Source organism: Podarcis cretensis (genome assembly GCF_951804945.1).
Source record: "Podarcis cretensis genome assembly, chromosome: 17".
NCBI classification, from domain to species: domain Eukaryota; kingdom Metazoa; phylum Chordata; class Lepidosauria; order Squamata; family Lacertidae; genus Podarcis; species Podarcis cretensis.
This window is the reverse complement of record NC_137187.1, coordinates 192,559-210,481: the sequence shown is the minus strand read 5'-3', so window position 1 is coordinate 210,481 and position 17,923 is coordinate 192,559. Positions and strand designations below refer to the sequence as shown.

At 45.8% G+C, this 17,923-nt stretch overlaps 1 protein-coding gene across 1 annotated transcript in view; it reads left to right on the top strand.

The window, feature by feature from the left end:
• The first annotated feature begins 269 nt into the window (after window positions 1–269).
• Window positions 270–17,923, top strand: part of CASQ2 (calsequestrin 2) — a 34,360-nt gene continuing 16,706 nt past the window's right edge. Inside the window, exons 1-5 of the mRNA XM_079960318.1 lie at window positions 270–760; window positions 10,051–10,135; window positions 11,555–11,655; window positions 12,653–12,764; window positions 13,992–14,065. Coding sequence (XP_079816444.1) covers window positions 527–760; window positions 10,051–10,135; window positions 11,555–11,655; window positions 12,653–12,764; window positions 13,992–14,065 — 606 coding nt within the window. The 5' untranslated portion in view covers window positions 270–526. The remainder of the gene's footprint in view (window positions 761–10,050; window positions 10,136–11,554; window positions 11,656–12,652; window positions 12,765–13,991; window positions 14,066–17,923) is intronic.

Here is a 17,923-nt window from a genome sequence, read left to right as displayed (position 1 = left end):
TGGAGGTATTTTAAGGCCAGTTACCCACAAAGTCCATGTAGTTGCTTGTCCCCTTCTGAAACTCAAAGGGAGATATGTGCATTTTCTGTACAGCAGAGGCATCTCTGCGCATTCCTGCCCCTCCTCCCCTCTCCACTATTCCCTTTCTCTCTCTGAGGCAAAGCAGAGTGCCAGCAAAGTCCCTCAATCGTGTCATATCTGTCCTTTTTATTCATTGCAGGGTCTATTTATAGCCCGAAACAACTGCTTCCTAAAAATGGAGTTCTTCATGACCCAGAAGCCGGGCCAAGCTATGTAAGGTATCCAGGGTTTGGTCTCCCAGCTTCTCCTGTCTGTCTTTTTGCCTTTGTCTTCCAACCAGGGTTGCTAGTTTGCTTCTCAGTGACCTCAATCTATCTAGACGGATTCATAGGGGAAGCTGAGGTGGCAGGAGGGTAGCAGATCAAGCTGGCACCCCGAGAGCTGGACCTCCGCAGGCTCTCGAATTCCTCTTCCTTCCCCCAAGATAAACAAGAAACACCCCAAGATGAAAACAGCTTGTTGGCTCCTGGCAGTTTTTTACGTGCTCACTTGCTGTAGGGCAGAAGAAGGACTGGAATTCCCCACTTACGATGGGAAAGATCGGGTGATTGACCTGAGCGAGAAAAACTACAAGCAGGCCTTCAAGAAGTATGACATGGTCGGCGTGCTACTTCATGAGCCTGTGGCATCCGACAAAATTTCGCAGAGGCGTTTTCAAATGACTGAGATGGTGCTGGAGGTAAGTGTGGGTTGCATGTCATGGTCACACTCAGCACCTTGGCGGGGGGGCGGGGGGGCGGGCAGGACACACCAAATTGGGGACCTCTAAAGAGGCCTTTGAAATATGCTTGAGTGCAGACTTGCACCTAAATCTTAACTTTTCCGGTCTGGAAGGTTTGTGCCAATGAACCTCCTCAAAGCTGTCCATGTTTCTGTGGGGCAAGGTCGCTGCCTCTGAGTTGCAGTAAGTGGGGAACATCAGAGCAATTCAACAAGATCACAAATGCAAGCTTGATAGGCTTTCATCCACTAGCCAAACTCTCGGAACGAATTTCCCAGTCACTTGTGTTTAATCCAAGTGTTTCTTCCATCTGCATTCCGGTCGGTATCAAAGCCATTGTTCTGCCCCTGTCAGGAATCAGACCCAAGCAAGCCTCTGCTAAATCAAGCTGAACTTAGAAAGCCTCAGTCTGTGCTAGACGCCAGTTTGTTCTCTGCTGCCTGCTTTCAGATCTCTTCACCGTTTGCTGGTCATGTTTATTTATTGTCAAAACCTATTTCTGAGCCAAGAATGTGTTTAATGCTCTGGTGGTGAGAAGGTTCCACTATCAGGGAGCAAAACCAAATGCTATCCTGGCTGCCAGAGGAATCCTATAAGTAAGTACAGTCAGACCTCGGCTTACTGATGCTTCAGGTTGCGTGTTTTCGGGGTGTGCACTGCGCAGAACCCAGAAGTACCGGAATGGGTTACTTCCAGGTTTGGGCACTTGCGTATGCGCAGAAGTGCTCAATCGCGCTTTGTGCATGCGCAGAAGTGCCAAATCGCAACCCTCATGTGCGCAGACGTGGCGCTGCAGGTTGCAAACGCTGTGGGTTGTGAATGTGCCTCCCGCACGGATCACGTTTGCAAGCCGAGCGTTCACTGTAAAACATGTAAAGGACTGCAAGGCATAGTGGAGGGATACCTTTTGGCAATCTGATTCTCCTGAAATTGCCAAGCTAAGACTATTAGTTGGGAGAAAGAGATGCAACAGCTCCTTCTTACAGAGAAGCTGTCCTACATTCCCCTGTTCCCAGCTAAAATTCCTACTGTGGCCTCCTCCTAGTGCTGCGTCTTGTGAACTTCTGTGGGTGTCTCAAAGCAAGGCAACTGTATGATGTGAGAAGGAAGGAAGTCTTCTCCTAGCCTGTTCCCCTACTAATCACAGGTAGAGCAAATTCATGTTGACAGTGGCAACTTTTAGCATCTCCCACCTGCTGCAACCAGGTCATCTTCCTGCCACGGCTGCATGTTGCCTTCATGTCCACGCAGGTGCCTTTGCAGGCTTGCATGCCAGAAACGAGCTGCATCCTCTCCCCTCAGAGATAGCAGGGGAACGAGAGCCCTGGCACATCCCCAAAGAAATCACATTGCCAAACTCAATAGGCAAAAATAGGGGGCCAAGAAGCATGGCAGAGACAGGGGCCGAAACACAGAGAGAGCTGGGAAATTTGTTCACGGAAATAGTTATGGCGAAGGGACTTGAGTGTGCCACAGTGTTGCTAGCAGTGGAGAGACTTGTTTGACGAATGGTAGCAAATTGTTTCCGTAAAGAGGGGCGAGGAATGAGCCCATGGTGCATCTCAACCAGCGAAAGACAGACTTATCCGCATTTACCTTTCCCTGCTGTTTCCGGGCATAGTCTGAGCACCCTTGTTTTCGCTTGGAGCTTCCTGAACGAAAACCTGCCCTTTAAAGCTCTGTCCCATTCTAAGGGATGCTCCATTCTTGGCTCACAGGGCTACTTTTCGACATTGTGTTGTTCTTTTTTTGAAGCAGGTTCTTGGGTGGCCTTTGTGCAATTACAGGTCTTGCTAGGCCTGGCAATCAGTCCGTGGCATCAACATCATCATCATCATCATCATCATCATCATCATACCCCGCTCATATGGCTGAGTTACTCCAGCCACTCTGGGTGGCTCCCAATTAAAAATACAATAAAACATTAAACATTAAAAACTTCTCTAAACAGGGCTGCCTTCAGATGTCTTCTAAAAGTGAGATAGTTGTTTATTTCCTTGACATCTGATGGGAGGGTGTTCCACATGGTGGGTGCCACTACCGAAAAGGCCCTCTGCCTGGTTCCACTTCTCACAGGGAGGGAACCACCAGAAGGCGCTCAGAGCTGGACCTCAGTGTCCGGGCTGAATGATGCAGGTGGAGACGCTCCTTCAGGTATACTTCAGGTATAATGAGAACAACTGAGGAGAGCGGAAGACCAGCATCTGTTGGATGAGGGTGTGCTAAGGCAGAGGGAACAGATTTCCTTGGGCTCACTAGCAGGCTTGACCCAGATGCCAGCGGTGCGATTTAGGACGGTGCGTGTGGTTCACCTGCACAAGGCACTGAGCCAAATGGGCATAAAATTGAGATGATTGATAATTGAGAAGATGGATTTGGGGGTGCCAAATGTTGACCTAGCGCAGGGCGCCATATTACGAAAGATTACCGACGTCTGCCCCTGATGCCAGCGTAGATCACTCTGATTTGATCTGCTCTAGGCAAATGGTGTGAAGAGCAGAGCAAAGTTTTCCTCAATTTATTCCTTTGGCCAAATCTGGGTACAGACTACAAACTGACTCTGCCCTGACATCCTTCATGTCAGGGCTCACCCACACTTGCCTTTCCTCTGCAAATTCCAGGCACAATCCGCACTTCAAAGCTCTGTGTCCAAGCACCCTTTTATTTTGCTCCAGAGCTTTCCCTATGAAAACTGGCTCTTTAGTGCTCATTCGGAGCAAACATCAATCCATAGAAAACCCAAATTGATGTTTGCTCTGATTGAGCGCTAAAGAGTGTTTTGGTTTTGGTTTTTGGCAGGGAAAGCTCTGGGGCATCTCCACCCCCCCCCCCAAAAAAAAAAAACAAACTTGGACGTGGCTCTTTTAAATGCATATCTGCACCTGGAAAGAGCAAGGCAAAAAGTAAGTAAGGGTGGAGAAGTCTTGTGTTCCTGTACTGGGTGGAGAGGGAAAGACGTCCCTTTCTTCCTACCCAGAACACAAAATGCAAGCAGAGAAAAACAGGAAAGGAGTGGCTTCACCCATTTGTGATCTGACCCACAGCTGGCTTCTGCCCCACCCACCCACAGTATGTGGCCCCCACCAGATTACCCACCAAGGCCTTCAGCATAGAATAAGTTTCCCATCTCAGTTTTGAGATGATAGGTTATGGGGTGAGGGGTGGAGAGAGAGAGAGAGAGAGAGAGATGCACATCTTTGACTTTCCCCCCATTTCCAGGGAGGCAGACATGTCTGTTAAATCTCCCTCGGAGAGTATCTTCTCCAGTTACCTCACCAACAGGAGAGAGGTTTCTCTGCTCACGCTCCAGGAATTCAGTTTACAGGCATCTGGGACACACAATGGTGGGTTGATCTGCACACTGCCTCACAAAAGGTTTCATATAGTCTTACTAGGTCATATTTTTAGCTGGGCTGGGTGTTCCTAATTTTAGTGACCTTAAGCGAAAGGCATCCTGCAGCCCTGTGAACCTAGGGTGAGGCCATGTTGAACTCCAGAACTTATTCCTACGCCCTGTTACAAGTCTGGTAAAAGAAACAAATTGGATGGGTTGCAGCAATTGCAGTCTTTCCGATTTCGGTTTCCTCGCTGGCATTTGCAACTGGTACAGGATTTTTGGCTAGGGCTGCAATCTTTTGCACATGGTTGCGGGATGCAGTTCCATTAAACTCAGCAGGGCATTGTTGTTTAGTTGTTCAGTCGTGTCCGACTTTTTGTCACCCCTGGACCAGAGCACGTCAGGCACTCCTGTCTTCCACTGCCTCCTGCATTTTGGTCAAACTCATGTTAGGAGCTTTGAGAACACTGTCCCACCATCTCGTCCTCTGTCGTCCCCTTCTCCTTGTGCCCTCCATCTTTCCCAAAATCAGGGTCTTTTCCAGGGAGTCTTCTCTTCTCATGAGGTGGCCACAATATTGGCGCCTCAGCTTCAGGTCCTTCCAGTGAGCACAGCAGGGCATACTTTTGAGTAAACGTGAATAGGATCATGCTACCTATATGACGCAGGCAGAGTGGTGCATCGGATACGTAGAGTTTAATATAAACTATCTTCCACTGACCTCCTAATCTCATTGGACATTCCATTGCTCTCAGAAGACAATGGAGGAGTGGGTCTTTGGGAATGAAGTCAAACTATTGGAAGGTTGCATTGCCTGCTGTGTCTGTAGAGACCAATACAGGAGAGGCATGTTTTGCTGGACTTAGGATATCATCATTTCAACGGACACCTTGTTAGGCACAACCAACCACACATTCTGTTTTATATCCTTTCCTCACATAATTCCTAATTTTCATGTCAGAACACATAAGGAGAGATTCTGTTGCATGCAATATGCACGTAACTTTCCAAGCTAACCAATTGCCACCTTCCCCAGTTGCTGGGACTTCAAAGCACACCAACGGACTGCTCAAAATCCATTTTGCAAATAGCCCACACCGCTCTTCCAAGTTGTGCCTGCAAATTAATAGCCTAATTCTCCTCGGAAAGAGCTCTCAGATTAAACCTGGCTGCGCTGCCCTTGCTTCTAACATTACAACAAAAGCCTGAACTGCTGTCAGTGAGCGCCATGAGCAGATTTAGTGGTAGACACCCCCCCCCCAAGAGGCTTCCAGCTGGCAGTTGTTATCTTCTTCAGCCTCCTGGTGCTTTCAGAGCACACTTGGGCTCAGGCTATTTATAACAAAGATTTAGGGCATGCTGCACTTTCACAAGAGCCATGCTATTGTATGACATTTCAGTAATCCCAAAGAGAAGGATCTGATAGAGTGAGGGGCGCAATACAAGGTGGACATGGGCAGGGCCGTCTTTAGCATATACGCCGCCTTCCTCTTTCTTGTGAGTGGAAAAGTGACCTTGGGTGTTCACAATCAATTAATTGAAATACATTCTAAAATCAATTCATTCTAAAATCAATTTAGAGTCAAATTAATGGCAACCATTGGGCTAGAGTTCCATGAGGATTACCAAAGGCCAAAGGCCTGGTGGAACAGCTCTGTCTTGCAGGCCCTGCAGAAAGATGTCAAGTCCCGCAGGGCCCTAATCTCTTGTGACAGAGCGTTCCACCAGATCGGGGCCACGGCCAAAAAAGCCCTGGTTCTGGTTGACAAAATGTCTTTTTTTTCTTTAATCAATTGCAAGGAAAACACTTGAAACCAAGGGAGCAGATGGACAGCAGAGGAGCGAAAGAGAGACAGGCCTTTCTGGTGAAATTCAGCAGGGCTTGACTTTTGTTTTTCTCCTCTGCCTCATTGCCTGACCTGAATGCTTCCATTCCAGGCAGAGGTGTGTCACTTGAACACAATGGGAAGGTGAAAGCAAGCTGTCAGGCAAACCCCTTTCCGGGAGCTGCCACTTTGGGAATGTGTCTTGGCATGTGCTAAGACGGCAACCTGCCCCAAGTCCTGAGTTTATGCTCAGACTTCCCGGGTGTTGTGCTTAATGTGGGCGGAATTTTAAAAATCGGCCTATCTGCCTGCAAGTGTGGCCCTTTGCCAATTTTGCAAGGCCAGTTGCCATGTCCAAATGCTGATGCATTGAAGGGGGGTTATGTTGTACATGTGTCACCAAAAGAAGAAGCCTTTCCAGGCTCTTGGGCCTGGAGTTGCAGGCTGCTGAGTTGCCTTGCACACCAGTAACAGAGGAGAAATAGCAAGAGAACAGATTCCAACTGCAGGAGCAAAAGAGAGGTTTGAGTTTACAACAAAACAAGGAGCAATTAGTAGATTTACCAGTTGTAAAAATTACAGTTTTGAAGTATAGGTGGGTTCCCACAAGGCAAGACACAGTGATAACAGCAAGAACCATTTTTGAACTAACAGAACTGGACAACAGAGGCAAAACAACTGCTTATATACATTTCTGAAGGCCTGGGCCACTCCCACTCCCAATGTGATTGGCTGTCTGAACTTCCAAGCTTCGAATCACAACTCAGAGTTTAAGGGCCAATGGCAGAGGCCCAAATCCTGAAATGTTCTGTGATTGGATATCATGTATCGAATCAGAACACAGGAGCTCAGAATCCTTAGTCCAGACTCAAGCTCAGGCAAACACAGACCACTGAATACATAACAAACTTCATAATATATGTGGAACTTTTTAAATTCTTGAAACACTTTTTAAATGCCGAGTAAGGGCTTGTCCACGTTGGAGTTTAATGTGGATTAAAATCTGCTTGTGGGCTTATGCATATTACTTTTCTTCTGCTCTTTCCAGGCAAGGTCTGTGTCAAGCACTTTTTTTCTTGCCCTGGAGCTTTCCACCATGAAAACTCGCACCTTAAAGCTCAAACAGAGCAAACCCAAATCTATGGAAAACCTGAATTGAAGTTTGTTCCAATCCAGTGCTAACAAATGTGCTGTTGTGGGGAAAGCATGGAGCAAAAGTAAAGACCCTGGGACACAGAGCTTTTAAGTGTGGACATGTGCCTGGAAAAAGCAGGGCAAAAGGTGAATGTGAATAATCCCTAAGTCTCCATTTATGGGGCTTTGTCTACATAACATCACTCTCAATCAACAATCTTTTTTTTTTTTTTACTGGATTCACAGATAATCAAAACAACAACAACAACAACAACAACAACAACAACAACAACAACACAGGGGGAGTGGGATGTGTTCAAATTGCATCAGTGTCGGGATCAGATGATATGCACTTATTTTTTTCCTCTGGGTAGATCTGGTTATTTCTTTCCAACTCTTCTTTCCGTGACCTCTACTTCCGTTTTGTCTCACATCTCTTTTGTGACAGTTGTGTATACTTCCCACAACAGAGCAGACATGGTGTGGATGTGAAAGTCCAAATTTGCGCTGAAGGTAGGGTTGCCATGTGTCCTCTTTTTCCAGGACACGTCCTCTTTTTCAATTTGAGACAAATTCCATTTATTTGCTTTGAATGGCCATCACAGCATCCTCTTTTTTTGCTCTTCAAATATGGCAACCCCACTGAAGGGCTCAATTGCAAATGTGCACAAATCAGAATCGCTGAGATCAAATTCAAACTGAAAATCTGTGGGTTCTCAGTGGGATCAACGTGTCCTGTTGATGACCCCAGTTGTTACCCTGAACCAAAGAGGTGGAGTCTGGCAATGGGTATCCAGATACAAAGGAGAGTAAGGGGCCCCGATACCGTCAGCAGATACGCAGAATTTCAGCAAGTGCAAAGGTGAGAAAAGCTTAGCTGCAAATTTTCTCCTTCTGCACAAAAATGAAAGTTACACAAGCTCCACTTCGTAACCCTCACAGGTCATGTCAGCTGCAAAGCACAGGTTATTGGGCATTGACAGGGTCCCTGGTTCCCATTTTATTTCAACCCATATTATACCAAGCCTTCCCAGCTGGATAAGAAAAACATTTTAATGGTGCTTTCGATGTGTATTTATATTGTTTTAAAGGCTACTTTAGCTGTTTTTATTGCATGATTGTAAATTACCTTGAATCTTATACGAAAGGCGATTCGTCAATTAATAAAACCATAATAATACCTCTGGCATTATTTTGGATATCATTTGGATATTTCCACCTATTATATTAAAACTTCACTAGAGATCTTGGAACCAAATTAGGTAGTTTTCAGGTAGCATTTGCTCAAAATGCCTCAAACACAATAAAACACTGGAAACTATGTTGAAAATATAAAACGGGGTATAGAATATCAAAGGGACACTGTCAGGGGCTCAGGAGCAGAAGCACAGGGAAGAGGGGAGATGGAGAGCGAAGGGGAAGAATCTGAGGGCAGCGTAGGGGAAGATGACAGTGGCCCGAGAGATTCCATGAGCCTCTCCAGCGAATCGGAAGATTCACAGAAGGGGGCTCCAATGGCCAGGGCAAGGGGGGTCCCAGGAGGGACACACCAGAAGCTAGGGGCCAGCAGCGACTCCCAAAGCAGCAGCTGGAGATCGGGACCAGTTTCCCCACCAGAGCGTAGCGGGGGGGAAGAGTCCCATGAGTCAGGGCTGACCACGCCCCTATCGCTGAGTGAGGGAACGGAGGGGAAGTCAGATCCAGCTAGCCCCCCCGAAGGGGGAAGCAGTGACAGGAGCAGTGTAACGGTCAGGAGGAAGGTGGCCGGGTGGGCGCGCGCGCCAAGTTCAAATGTACAGGCGCGCGGGACAGCAGGGAGCTCGGATTGGGAGCCAGGTCCTAAAGCACGCTGGAGGCAGGGGGAAGAATCCGGGGACTCTTCAGCATCAGAAGAGTCCAGAAAGGGCAACACCCCGGCGGGCAGACGGACCCAGAGGAGGAAAGAACAACGGAAGAGGTGGAGTAAGGCTAGAGTCTTAAACTGGTGTCTAGGGGGAGGAGACTCAGACGGAACTTCGGCGGTCTAGGGTTTAAGACGTAGAGCTGCGCGCTACGGCTTTGGAATGGAAACTGAACTTCAATAAAGACTTTTGTATATAACCACGACCTGGCGTTGGTCCTCTGTGAGCTGGGACCTTGGGCAGCTCTGACAGACACTATTATAAAGCATTGATAACCCCCAGTTCTGGGTCTGGGGTAAGAGCAATTTGGGTGTCACCTTGCCTCAAAACGGGAAAATGTAGAAAAGAGGGGAATTATGAGAACCATGGGGAAAGGGCTAAAAAGATCTGACAGCAAGAACAAGTTTGCTTATGTAGTGAAAGCATGTTTACCCCATTCTTCATCTGGCTCTCAGGGCAGCTCATGGAAGATCAATAAGAAACCGGACTGTCTCTGCCCTCAGGTTTAATCTGCAAGACACAATGGAAAAGGGATGAGGAGGACAGAAGAAAACAAGCAAACTCAGGCAATAGTTCTTAGAATTGCAGACTTTTTATAAATGGGCAGCTTTAATGAAAAAAAACTGAAGGAGAAGAGAAGCCCAGTAAAACTGACCTCTCAACATAGCCAGTGTTTCCCCTCCTTCCCTCTGTAACCCATGACAAGTTGGTCAGGCCACTAAGAGTATATCAAAATTGAAAGGTGAGGGAATCACTCCCTTGCATTGCGCTGTACTTAGAACTTCTACATACCCTCCAGCACTTCTCCAATGAAAATAGGTATGTCCTATTCAATTATTATTATTATTATTATTATTATTATTATTATTATTATACCCCACCCAACGGAGACGCGAACCCGGTTCCCCAGATTATGTCCACCACTCTTAACCACTACACCACACTGGCTCTCAAAATGGCTGGCTCTGTCTTCTGCTCCATCAAATGTTATCTGTGGGATACTGGCCTGAGGAAGTTTGGACTGACAACCTTGTCTGTGTTTTCCTTCAGCTCGCTGCACAGGTCCTAGAAGAGAAAGCCATTGGTTTTGGATTAGTGGATTCCAAGAAAGATGCCAAACTTGCCAAAAAGCTGGGTAAGTGTGATCTGTTTATAATGCTGAAGATAATCATGAGTGAATGTTGAGGGGATTCCAGTGTCACATATCCAGTGACCAAAGTCAAATTATGATTCGCAGAGCAGCCAATGTTCTGCTGGGTTTTTACACATTACCGCCAGCGCCTAGGCTTCCCTTGCCAGGGCCCTGATCCAACAAGATGCACTGCAGCGGCCATCTGGCCTCAGGCTGGCTGCAATCAGGCCCTTGCCCAAATTTCACTCTAGAGCAGTTGATGAATTCAGTCTTTCATATGCAATTGTTCCAATGATACCAGCGTGAACGAAACAGCCCTTGACAACAATGACATGACTATGCTGGAGCAAAGTTAAAGCTGCTGTACTTCTGTGGTAGTTTATAAGGACTGTGCGGGTACTTAAAAATAGGTACGGCACTCAAAGGTGAGAGCCACCAATAGCAGGGGACAAAGCCTGAAGGAGGAGCAGAAAGTGATGGAGAGGAGGCAGAAGATGGAGATTGTTGGAAAGGCTTGGAGTAGGACCTGTAAGAAACTACCATATTTTTCGCTCCATAAGACACACTTTTTTCTTCCTAAAAAGTAAGGGGAAATGTCTGTGCGTCTTATGGAGTGAATGCGTGGTCCCTGGAGCCGAATTGCCCAGGCGTGAAAAGCAGATCACGCTCTTTTTTTTTTGAAAGAGGGAAGGGGGTGTTGAAACAAAGCCGCTGATTGGCAAGCGATCGGGAGGGAGATAAGGCTGCTAGTCGAGCATGTGTCTCTTCCAGAGTCCTACTCGAGTGTAGGACAAGCTCCTGACAGTTTCATTGCACAAGTGGAAATCCTTGTGCTGATAGAACGAGATAGCTTCATACTGCCCAGAGATGTTTTATTGTCTAGCAAGAGGGAAAGGACCAGGAGGAACTGAGTGCAACACTCTGAAATATTTAAACAGTTAAAAGGAATATTTGCTGTATACTGTGACCCTGGAGAAAATGGAACTGTTGGAGGGTATGCTATCTGAATCTTTTCAACTCCAGTCTCAGGACTGAGGGCTCATCCAAACTTTTGTTTGTCCTATGATTTATTTTGCCGAGCAGAGCAGCAGGAGAAGAAAAGAACTTAGACGTCACAGGACAAATAGGATAAATTGTGGGGCAAATGGCAGTGTGGATGAGCCCCGACTGTCCTTTGTTCTGTTTCAGATGCAGATATTGCTGGCACCACCTCCAGCCAAGGAAGGCTGTTCACCTTCCAGAATGGTCTCCAGCTAACATCACACAGCAGATTCTTAATAGACCCAGTGTGACCATTTTAGCAGGCTCTTTTTCTACATAATCCAGTTTTACAGCTATAAAATCTCAGAGCTGGAAGGAACCTCACCAGCCCATTTAGTCTAACTGCAAAGTCGTTGCTCTCTCTGTATGCCCTTTCTCCAGGTCTGGATGAAGAAGGGAGCCTGTACATCTTTAAGGAGGATCACATCATCGAGTTTGATGGGCAAATGGCTGCAGACGTCTTGGTTGAATTCCTCCTAGATGTAAGTACAAACAAAACCAGAACTGGCCCAATAAATTCTCCCACATTTATAGTTGAAATAATGTATTGATGTTAGTGCTCTTTGCAACTTATGTGGTACCTTATTCTTGGTCTCCAGGCAAATGTAATATATAAGCCATAAATTGCAAATGGAAACACGCTTTGTCTAAAAAGGACTGTTCTCAACGCTGTCTCCTTTTTTCTCCAATACTGTTCAAGTGGAAATTTTGAACTCTTGTTTTGTTCCAAGCATGGCCACTACCCAAGACTGCAATCCTATGCACATTTAATTGGGAGTAAACTTCACTATATATCATGGGACTTATTTTTGAATAGTTGTGCATTAGATTGGACTGCATGGCCACAAATTGTAACACTAGAAAGTTAGCCCACGCAGGGTTACTCCTGAGTGAACTTGTTTAAGATTATGATGCAATAATACCTGTTATTTCTGACATATTCCCTAAATGCTGATTCTGAAGATTTTAATATGCAGACAATGCCATTGAATCAGCTCTTGTAGAGCCACATCCTCAGCACCTAGTTTGTATACAGCAATCTTCCCTGATCTGTTTTGGACTATAATGCCCATCACTCCAAGCCAGCAGAATTGGCCAGACAGATGGGCATTATTGTCTAAAATATCTGGCCAGTACTCAATACTATGGAGCCGAGTGAATAATCCCAGATGGCATATAGAGAAATAGTCCCACTTGATGAGACACTTTTTACTACAAAAGTTACATTAATAAAAGAAAACAGCATTTTGAATGCATTACAAACATGCAACACCAGATGGTGCTGGAGAGCAAAAATAAAACAACTATGTTATTTTCCATAGTTTTTTCCCCTTTTGTTATAATGATTTAATTTCTGACTTATTTATAGCGTGTTTTTTCCCCTGTTTGTAGATCCACCCTTTGTTTCATATCAAGCAGTAAGCACCCCATTTACATTGCTAATAAGTTGTTCTTGACCAAATTCTTTCTTCATGGCAGCTGATGGAAGACCCAGTAGAGATCATCAACAGCAAATTGGAGCTGCAGGCCTTTGACCACATGGAAGAAGAGACCAAACTCATTGGCTACTTCAAAGGAGAAGACTCAGAACGTAGGTTTGGTCAGGGGATTCATAGATCTTGGCGGATTCTGAAGGGGTCTAAGAAGGTCAACGTTCCCCATCCAAATTCTGCAGCAACATAGACAGACTTGCTTAAGGGAGCTCTGTCCGCCTTGCTACTGAATTGGTCTTGTGATACAATTCCCGTGTTCTGTTCAGCATGTTAACGGAAAACCGAAAGAGGTCACGAAATGTGTGCAGTGGAGATGGAATGCAAGGGGGTGGGTGGTGCCCTTGCTCCCATCCTCAGCACATCCAAAAGTCTGAGCAGATCCTAAGCATGCAGGCTTACACACAGAAGGAAAGTTTCTCATCCCCTCCTGCCTCCGCAGACTCCTGCATCCCTCAAGAAGACATCCCAGAAGGACGGGGTCCTCCTGAAGAATGTGGGATGGAGTGCAGGGCAGGGGCTGTCCTTACATGAACTTCCTTAACCATTCTTAGTCTCCAAGCTTAATTTGGGGTGATTAGAGCCACCCCCTCTGTATAAGCAGCCCCTTGTGCCCCTTTATACGTTTTTCGGGAGAGCGTCTCTCACCCTCTTGAGGCATTTAACTTTTCAGTTCAAGCCACAGCTGGGCAGCCCTGTTTAGGGAAGTTTTTAATATTATGCTGGGAGCTGCCCAGATGGGCAGGCTATAAATAGTAAATTATTATTATTATTATTATTATTATTATTATTATTATTATTATTAAACTTTTCAGTTCAAGCTGCAGCTAGGTTGCCACCTCCATGAACCTCTCCTAACTACATAATATTTTCACTTTCCCATTCACTGCAAAAGCTAGAGAGAGAAAACGCATGTGAGCTTTTGCAAATCCACAACATGGATTCCTTAAACTTTGGAGCTGGATGCATGTGATTTTCAAATGAGAATAATATAGACAAATAAATCTCATTTTAAAGGGTTCTCTGTGCTTTTGAAAAGTGATATTTTAACTCATGTCCCGTTTCATATTATGAGAATAGCTTGATTTTGTGTTTTCCCCTCTTTCCCACTTATTCTGTGAGGAAAGAGGGGCTCCGTAATGGCAGAATCAGGCCAGGCTGCATAGCACAGCAGCAGCAAGGGTGGAAATGCAGGGTTGGTTTCTAGACTGACTACCGTGGGAGTTATTTTTGATCCAGCTTTCAGAAGCTGATGCCAGTGCATGTGTTAATCTTCATTTAAGATGACCAAACGGGAAATAATCTTCTCCTTCCTTTCTGCTTCTCAGATTACAAAGCATTTGAGGAGGCAGCGGAACACTTCCAGCCCTACGTCAAGTTCTTTGCCACCTTTGACAAAGGGGTAAGCAGCTGGAACCCCGCAAATTCCACATAAGAGCTGTTAGGAAGGATTGCAGCAATAGAGTTTGGATTTGATATCCCGCCTTTCACTCCCCTTCAGGAGTCTCAAAGCAGCTAACATTCTCCTTTCCCTTCCTCCCCCACAACAAACACTCTGTGAGGTGAGTGGGGCTGAGAGACTTCAGAGAAGTGTGACTGGCTCAAGGTCACCCAGCAGCTGGATGTGGAGGAGTGGGGAAGCGAACCCGGTTCCCCAGATTATGAGACTACTGCTCTTAACCACTACACCACACTGGCCTGCAATGGCTTTTAGCAATGCTTTTTTTAGCATTGCTTTTAGCAATGGCTAAATCTGGTAGTGGTTAAATATGAGTCATGCCAGGGATAGGCAACCTAAGGCCTGGAGGCTGGATGTGGCCCAATGACCTTCTCAATCCGGCCAGAGGACGGTCCGGGAATCAGCATGTTTTTACATGAGTAGAATGTGTGCTTTTATTTATAATGCATCTTTGGGTTATTTGTGGGGCACAGGAATTCATTCAATCCCCCTCCCCCAAAAATATAGTTCGGCCCACCACATGGTCTGAGGGACGGTGGACCGCCCCATGGCTGAAAAAGGTTGTTGTTGTTGTTTGTTGTTGTTTAGTCGTTTAGTCGTGTCCGACTCTTCGTGACCCCATGGACCAGAGAACGCCAGGCACTCCTGTCCTCCACTGCCCCCCGCAGCTTGGTCAGACTCATGCTGGTAACCTCGAAAACACTATCCAACCATCTCATCCTCTGTCGCCCCCTTCTCCTTATGCCCTCCATCTTTCCCAACATCAGGGTCTTTTCCAGGGAGTCTTCTCTTCTCATGAGATGGCCAAAGTATTGGAGCCTCAGCTTCACAATCTGTCCTTCCAGTGAGCACTCAGGGCTGATTTCCTTCAGAATGGAGAGGTTTGATCTTCTTGCAGTCCATGGGACTCTCAAGAGTCTCCTCCAGCACCATAATTCAAAAGCATCAATTCTTCGGCGATCAGCCTTCTTTATGGTCCAGCTCTCACTTCCATACATCACTACTGGGAAAACCATAGCTTTAACTATACGGACCTTTGTTGGCAAGGTGATGTCTCTACTTCTCAAGATGCTGTCTAGGCCTGTCATTGCCCTTCTCCCAAGAAGCAGGCGTCTTTTAATTTCGTGGCTGCTGTCACCATCTGCAGTGATCATGGAGCCCAAGAAAGTAAAATCTCTCACTGCCTCCATTTCTTCCCCTTCTATTTGCCAGGAGGTGATGGGACCAGTAGCCATGATCTTCGTTTTTTTGATGTTGAGCTTCAGACCATATTTTGCACTCTCCTCTTTCACCCTCAATAAAAGGTTCTTTAATTCCTCCTCACTTTCTGCCATCAAGGTTTGTGTCATCTGCATATCTGAGGTTGTTGATATTTCTTCCGGCAATCTTAATTCCGGCTAGGGATTCATCCAGCCCAGCCTTTCGCATGATGAATTCTGCATATAAGTTAAATAAGCAGGGAGACAAAATGCAGCCTTGTCGTACTCCTTTCCCAATTTTGAACCAGTCAGTTGTTCCATATCCAGTTCTAACTGTAGCTTCTTGTCCCACATAGAGATTTCTCAGGAGACAGATGAGGTGATCAGGCACTCCCATTTCTTTAAGAACTTGTCATAGTTTGCCATGGTCGACACAGTCAAAGGCTTTTGCATAGTCAATGAAGCAGAAGTAAATGTCTTTCTGGAACTCTCTAGCTTTCTCCATAATCCAGCGCATGTTTGCAATTTGGTCTCTGGTTCCTCTGCCTCTTCTAAATCCAGCTTGCACTTCTGGGAGTTCTCGGTCCACATACTGCTTGAGCCTTCCTTGTAGAATTTTAAGCATAACCTTGCTAGCGTGAGAAATTAGTGCAATTGTGCGATAGTTGGAGCATTCTTTGGCACTGCCCTTCTTTGGGATTGGGATGTAGACTGATCTTCTCCAATCTTCTGGCCACTGCTGAGTTTTCCAAACTTGCTGGCATATTGAGTGTAGCACCTTAACAGCATCATCTTTTAAAATTTTAAATAGTTCAGCTGGAATACCATCACTTCCACTGGCCTTGTTATTTGCAGTGCTTTCTAAGGCCCATTTGACTTCACTCTCCAGGATGTCTGGCTCAAGGTCAGCAACCACACTACCTGGGGTATATGAGACATCCGTTTCTTTCTGGTATAATTCCTCTGTGTATTCTTGCCATCTCTTCTTGATGTCTTCTGCTTCTGTTAGGTCCTTTCCACTTTTGTCCTTTATTATGGAAATCTTTGTACGAAATGTTCCTTTCATATCTCCAATTTTCTTGAACAGATCTCTGGTTCTTCCCATTCTATTGCTTTCCTCTATTTCTTTGCATTGCTTGTTTAAGAAGGTCTTCTTGTCTCTCCTTGCTATTCTTTGGAAATCTGCATTCAATTTCCTGTATGTTTCACGATCTCCCTTGCATTTTGCTTGCCTTCTCTCCCCCGCTATTTGTAAGGCCTCATTGGACAGCCACTTTGCTTTCTTGCATTTCCTTTTCATTGGGATGGTTTTCGTTGCTGCCTCCTGTATAATGTTACGAGCCTCCATCCATAGTTCTTCAGGCACTCTGTCCACCAAATCTAAATCCTTAAACCTGTTCCTCACTTCCACTGTGTATTCATAAGGGATTTGACTTAGATTGTATCTTACCGGCCCAGTGGTTTTTCCTACTTTCTTCAGTTTAAGCTTGAATTTTGCTATAAGAAGCTGATGATCTGAGCCACAGTCAGCTCCAGGTCTTGTTTTTGCTGACTGTATAGAGCTTCTCCATCTTTGGCTGCAGAGAATATAATCAATCTGATTTCGATGCTGCCCATCTGGTGATGTCCATGTGTAGAGTCGTCTCTTGTGTTGTTGGAAAAGCGTGTTTGTGATGACCAGCTTGTTCTCTTGACAGAACTCTATTAGCCTTTGCCTTGCTTCGTTTTGATCTCCAAGGCCAAACTTGCCAGTTGTTCCTTTTATCTCTTGACTCCCTACTTTAGCATTCCAATCCCCTATAATGAGAAGAACATCCTTCTTTGGTGTCACTTCTATAAGGTGTTGTAAGTCTTCATAGAATTGGTCAATTTCAGTTTCTTCAGCACCAGTAGTTGGTGCATAAACTTGGATTACTGTGATGTTAAAAGGTCTGCCTTGGATTCGTATCGAGATCATTCTATCATTTTTGAGATTGCATCCCAGTACAGCTTTTGCCACTCTTTTGTTGACTATGAGGGCCACTCCATTTCTTTTACGGGTTTCTTGCCCACAGTAGTAGATATGATGGTCATCCGAACTGAATTCACCCATTCCCGTCCATTTTAGTTCACTGATGCCCAGGATGTCAATATTTATTCTTGCCATCTCATTTTTGACCACCTCCAACTTACCCATGTTCATGGTTCTTACATTCCAGGTTCCTATGCAATATTTTTCTTTACAGCATTGGACTTTCCTTTCGCTTCCAGGCATATCCGCAACTGAGCGTCCTTTCGGCTTTGGCCCAGCCGCTTCATCAGCTCTGGATCTACTTGTACTTGCCCTCCGCTCTTCCCCAGTAGCATGTTGGACGCCTTCCGACCTGAGGGGCTCATCTTCCAGCGTCATAACTTTTATATGCCTGTTGTCTTTGTCCATGGAGTTTTCTTGGCAGGGATACTGGAGTGGCTTGCCGGTTCCTCCTCCAGGTGGATCACGTTTGGTCAAAACTCTCCACTATGACCTGTTCATCTTAGGTGCCCTGCTCGGCATAGTTCATAGCTTCTCTGAGTTATTCAAGCCCCTTCGCCACGGCAAGGCAGTGATCCATGAAGGGGACAG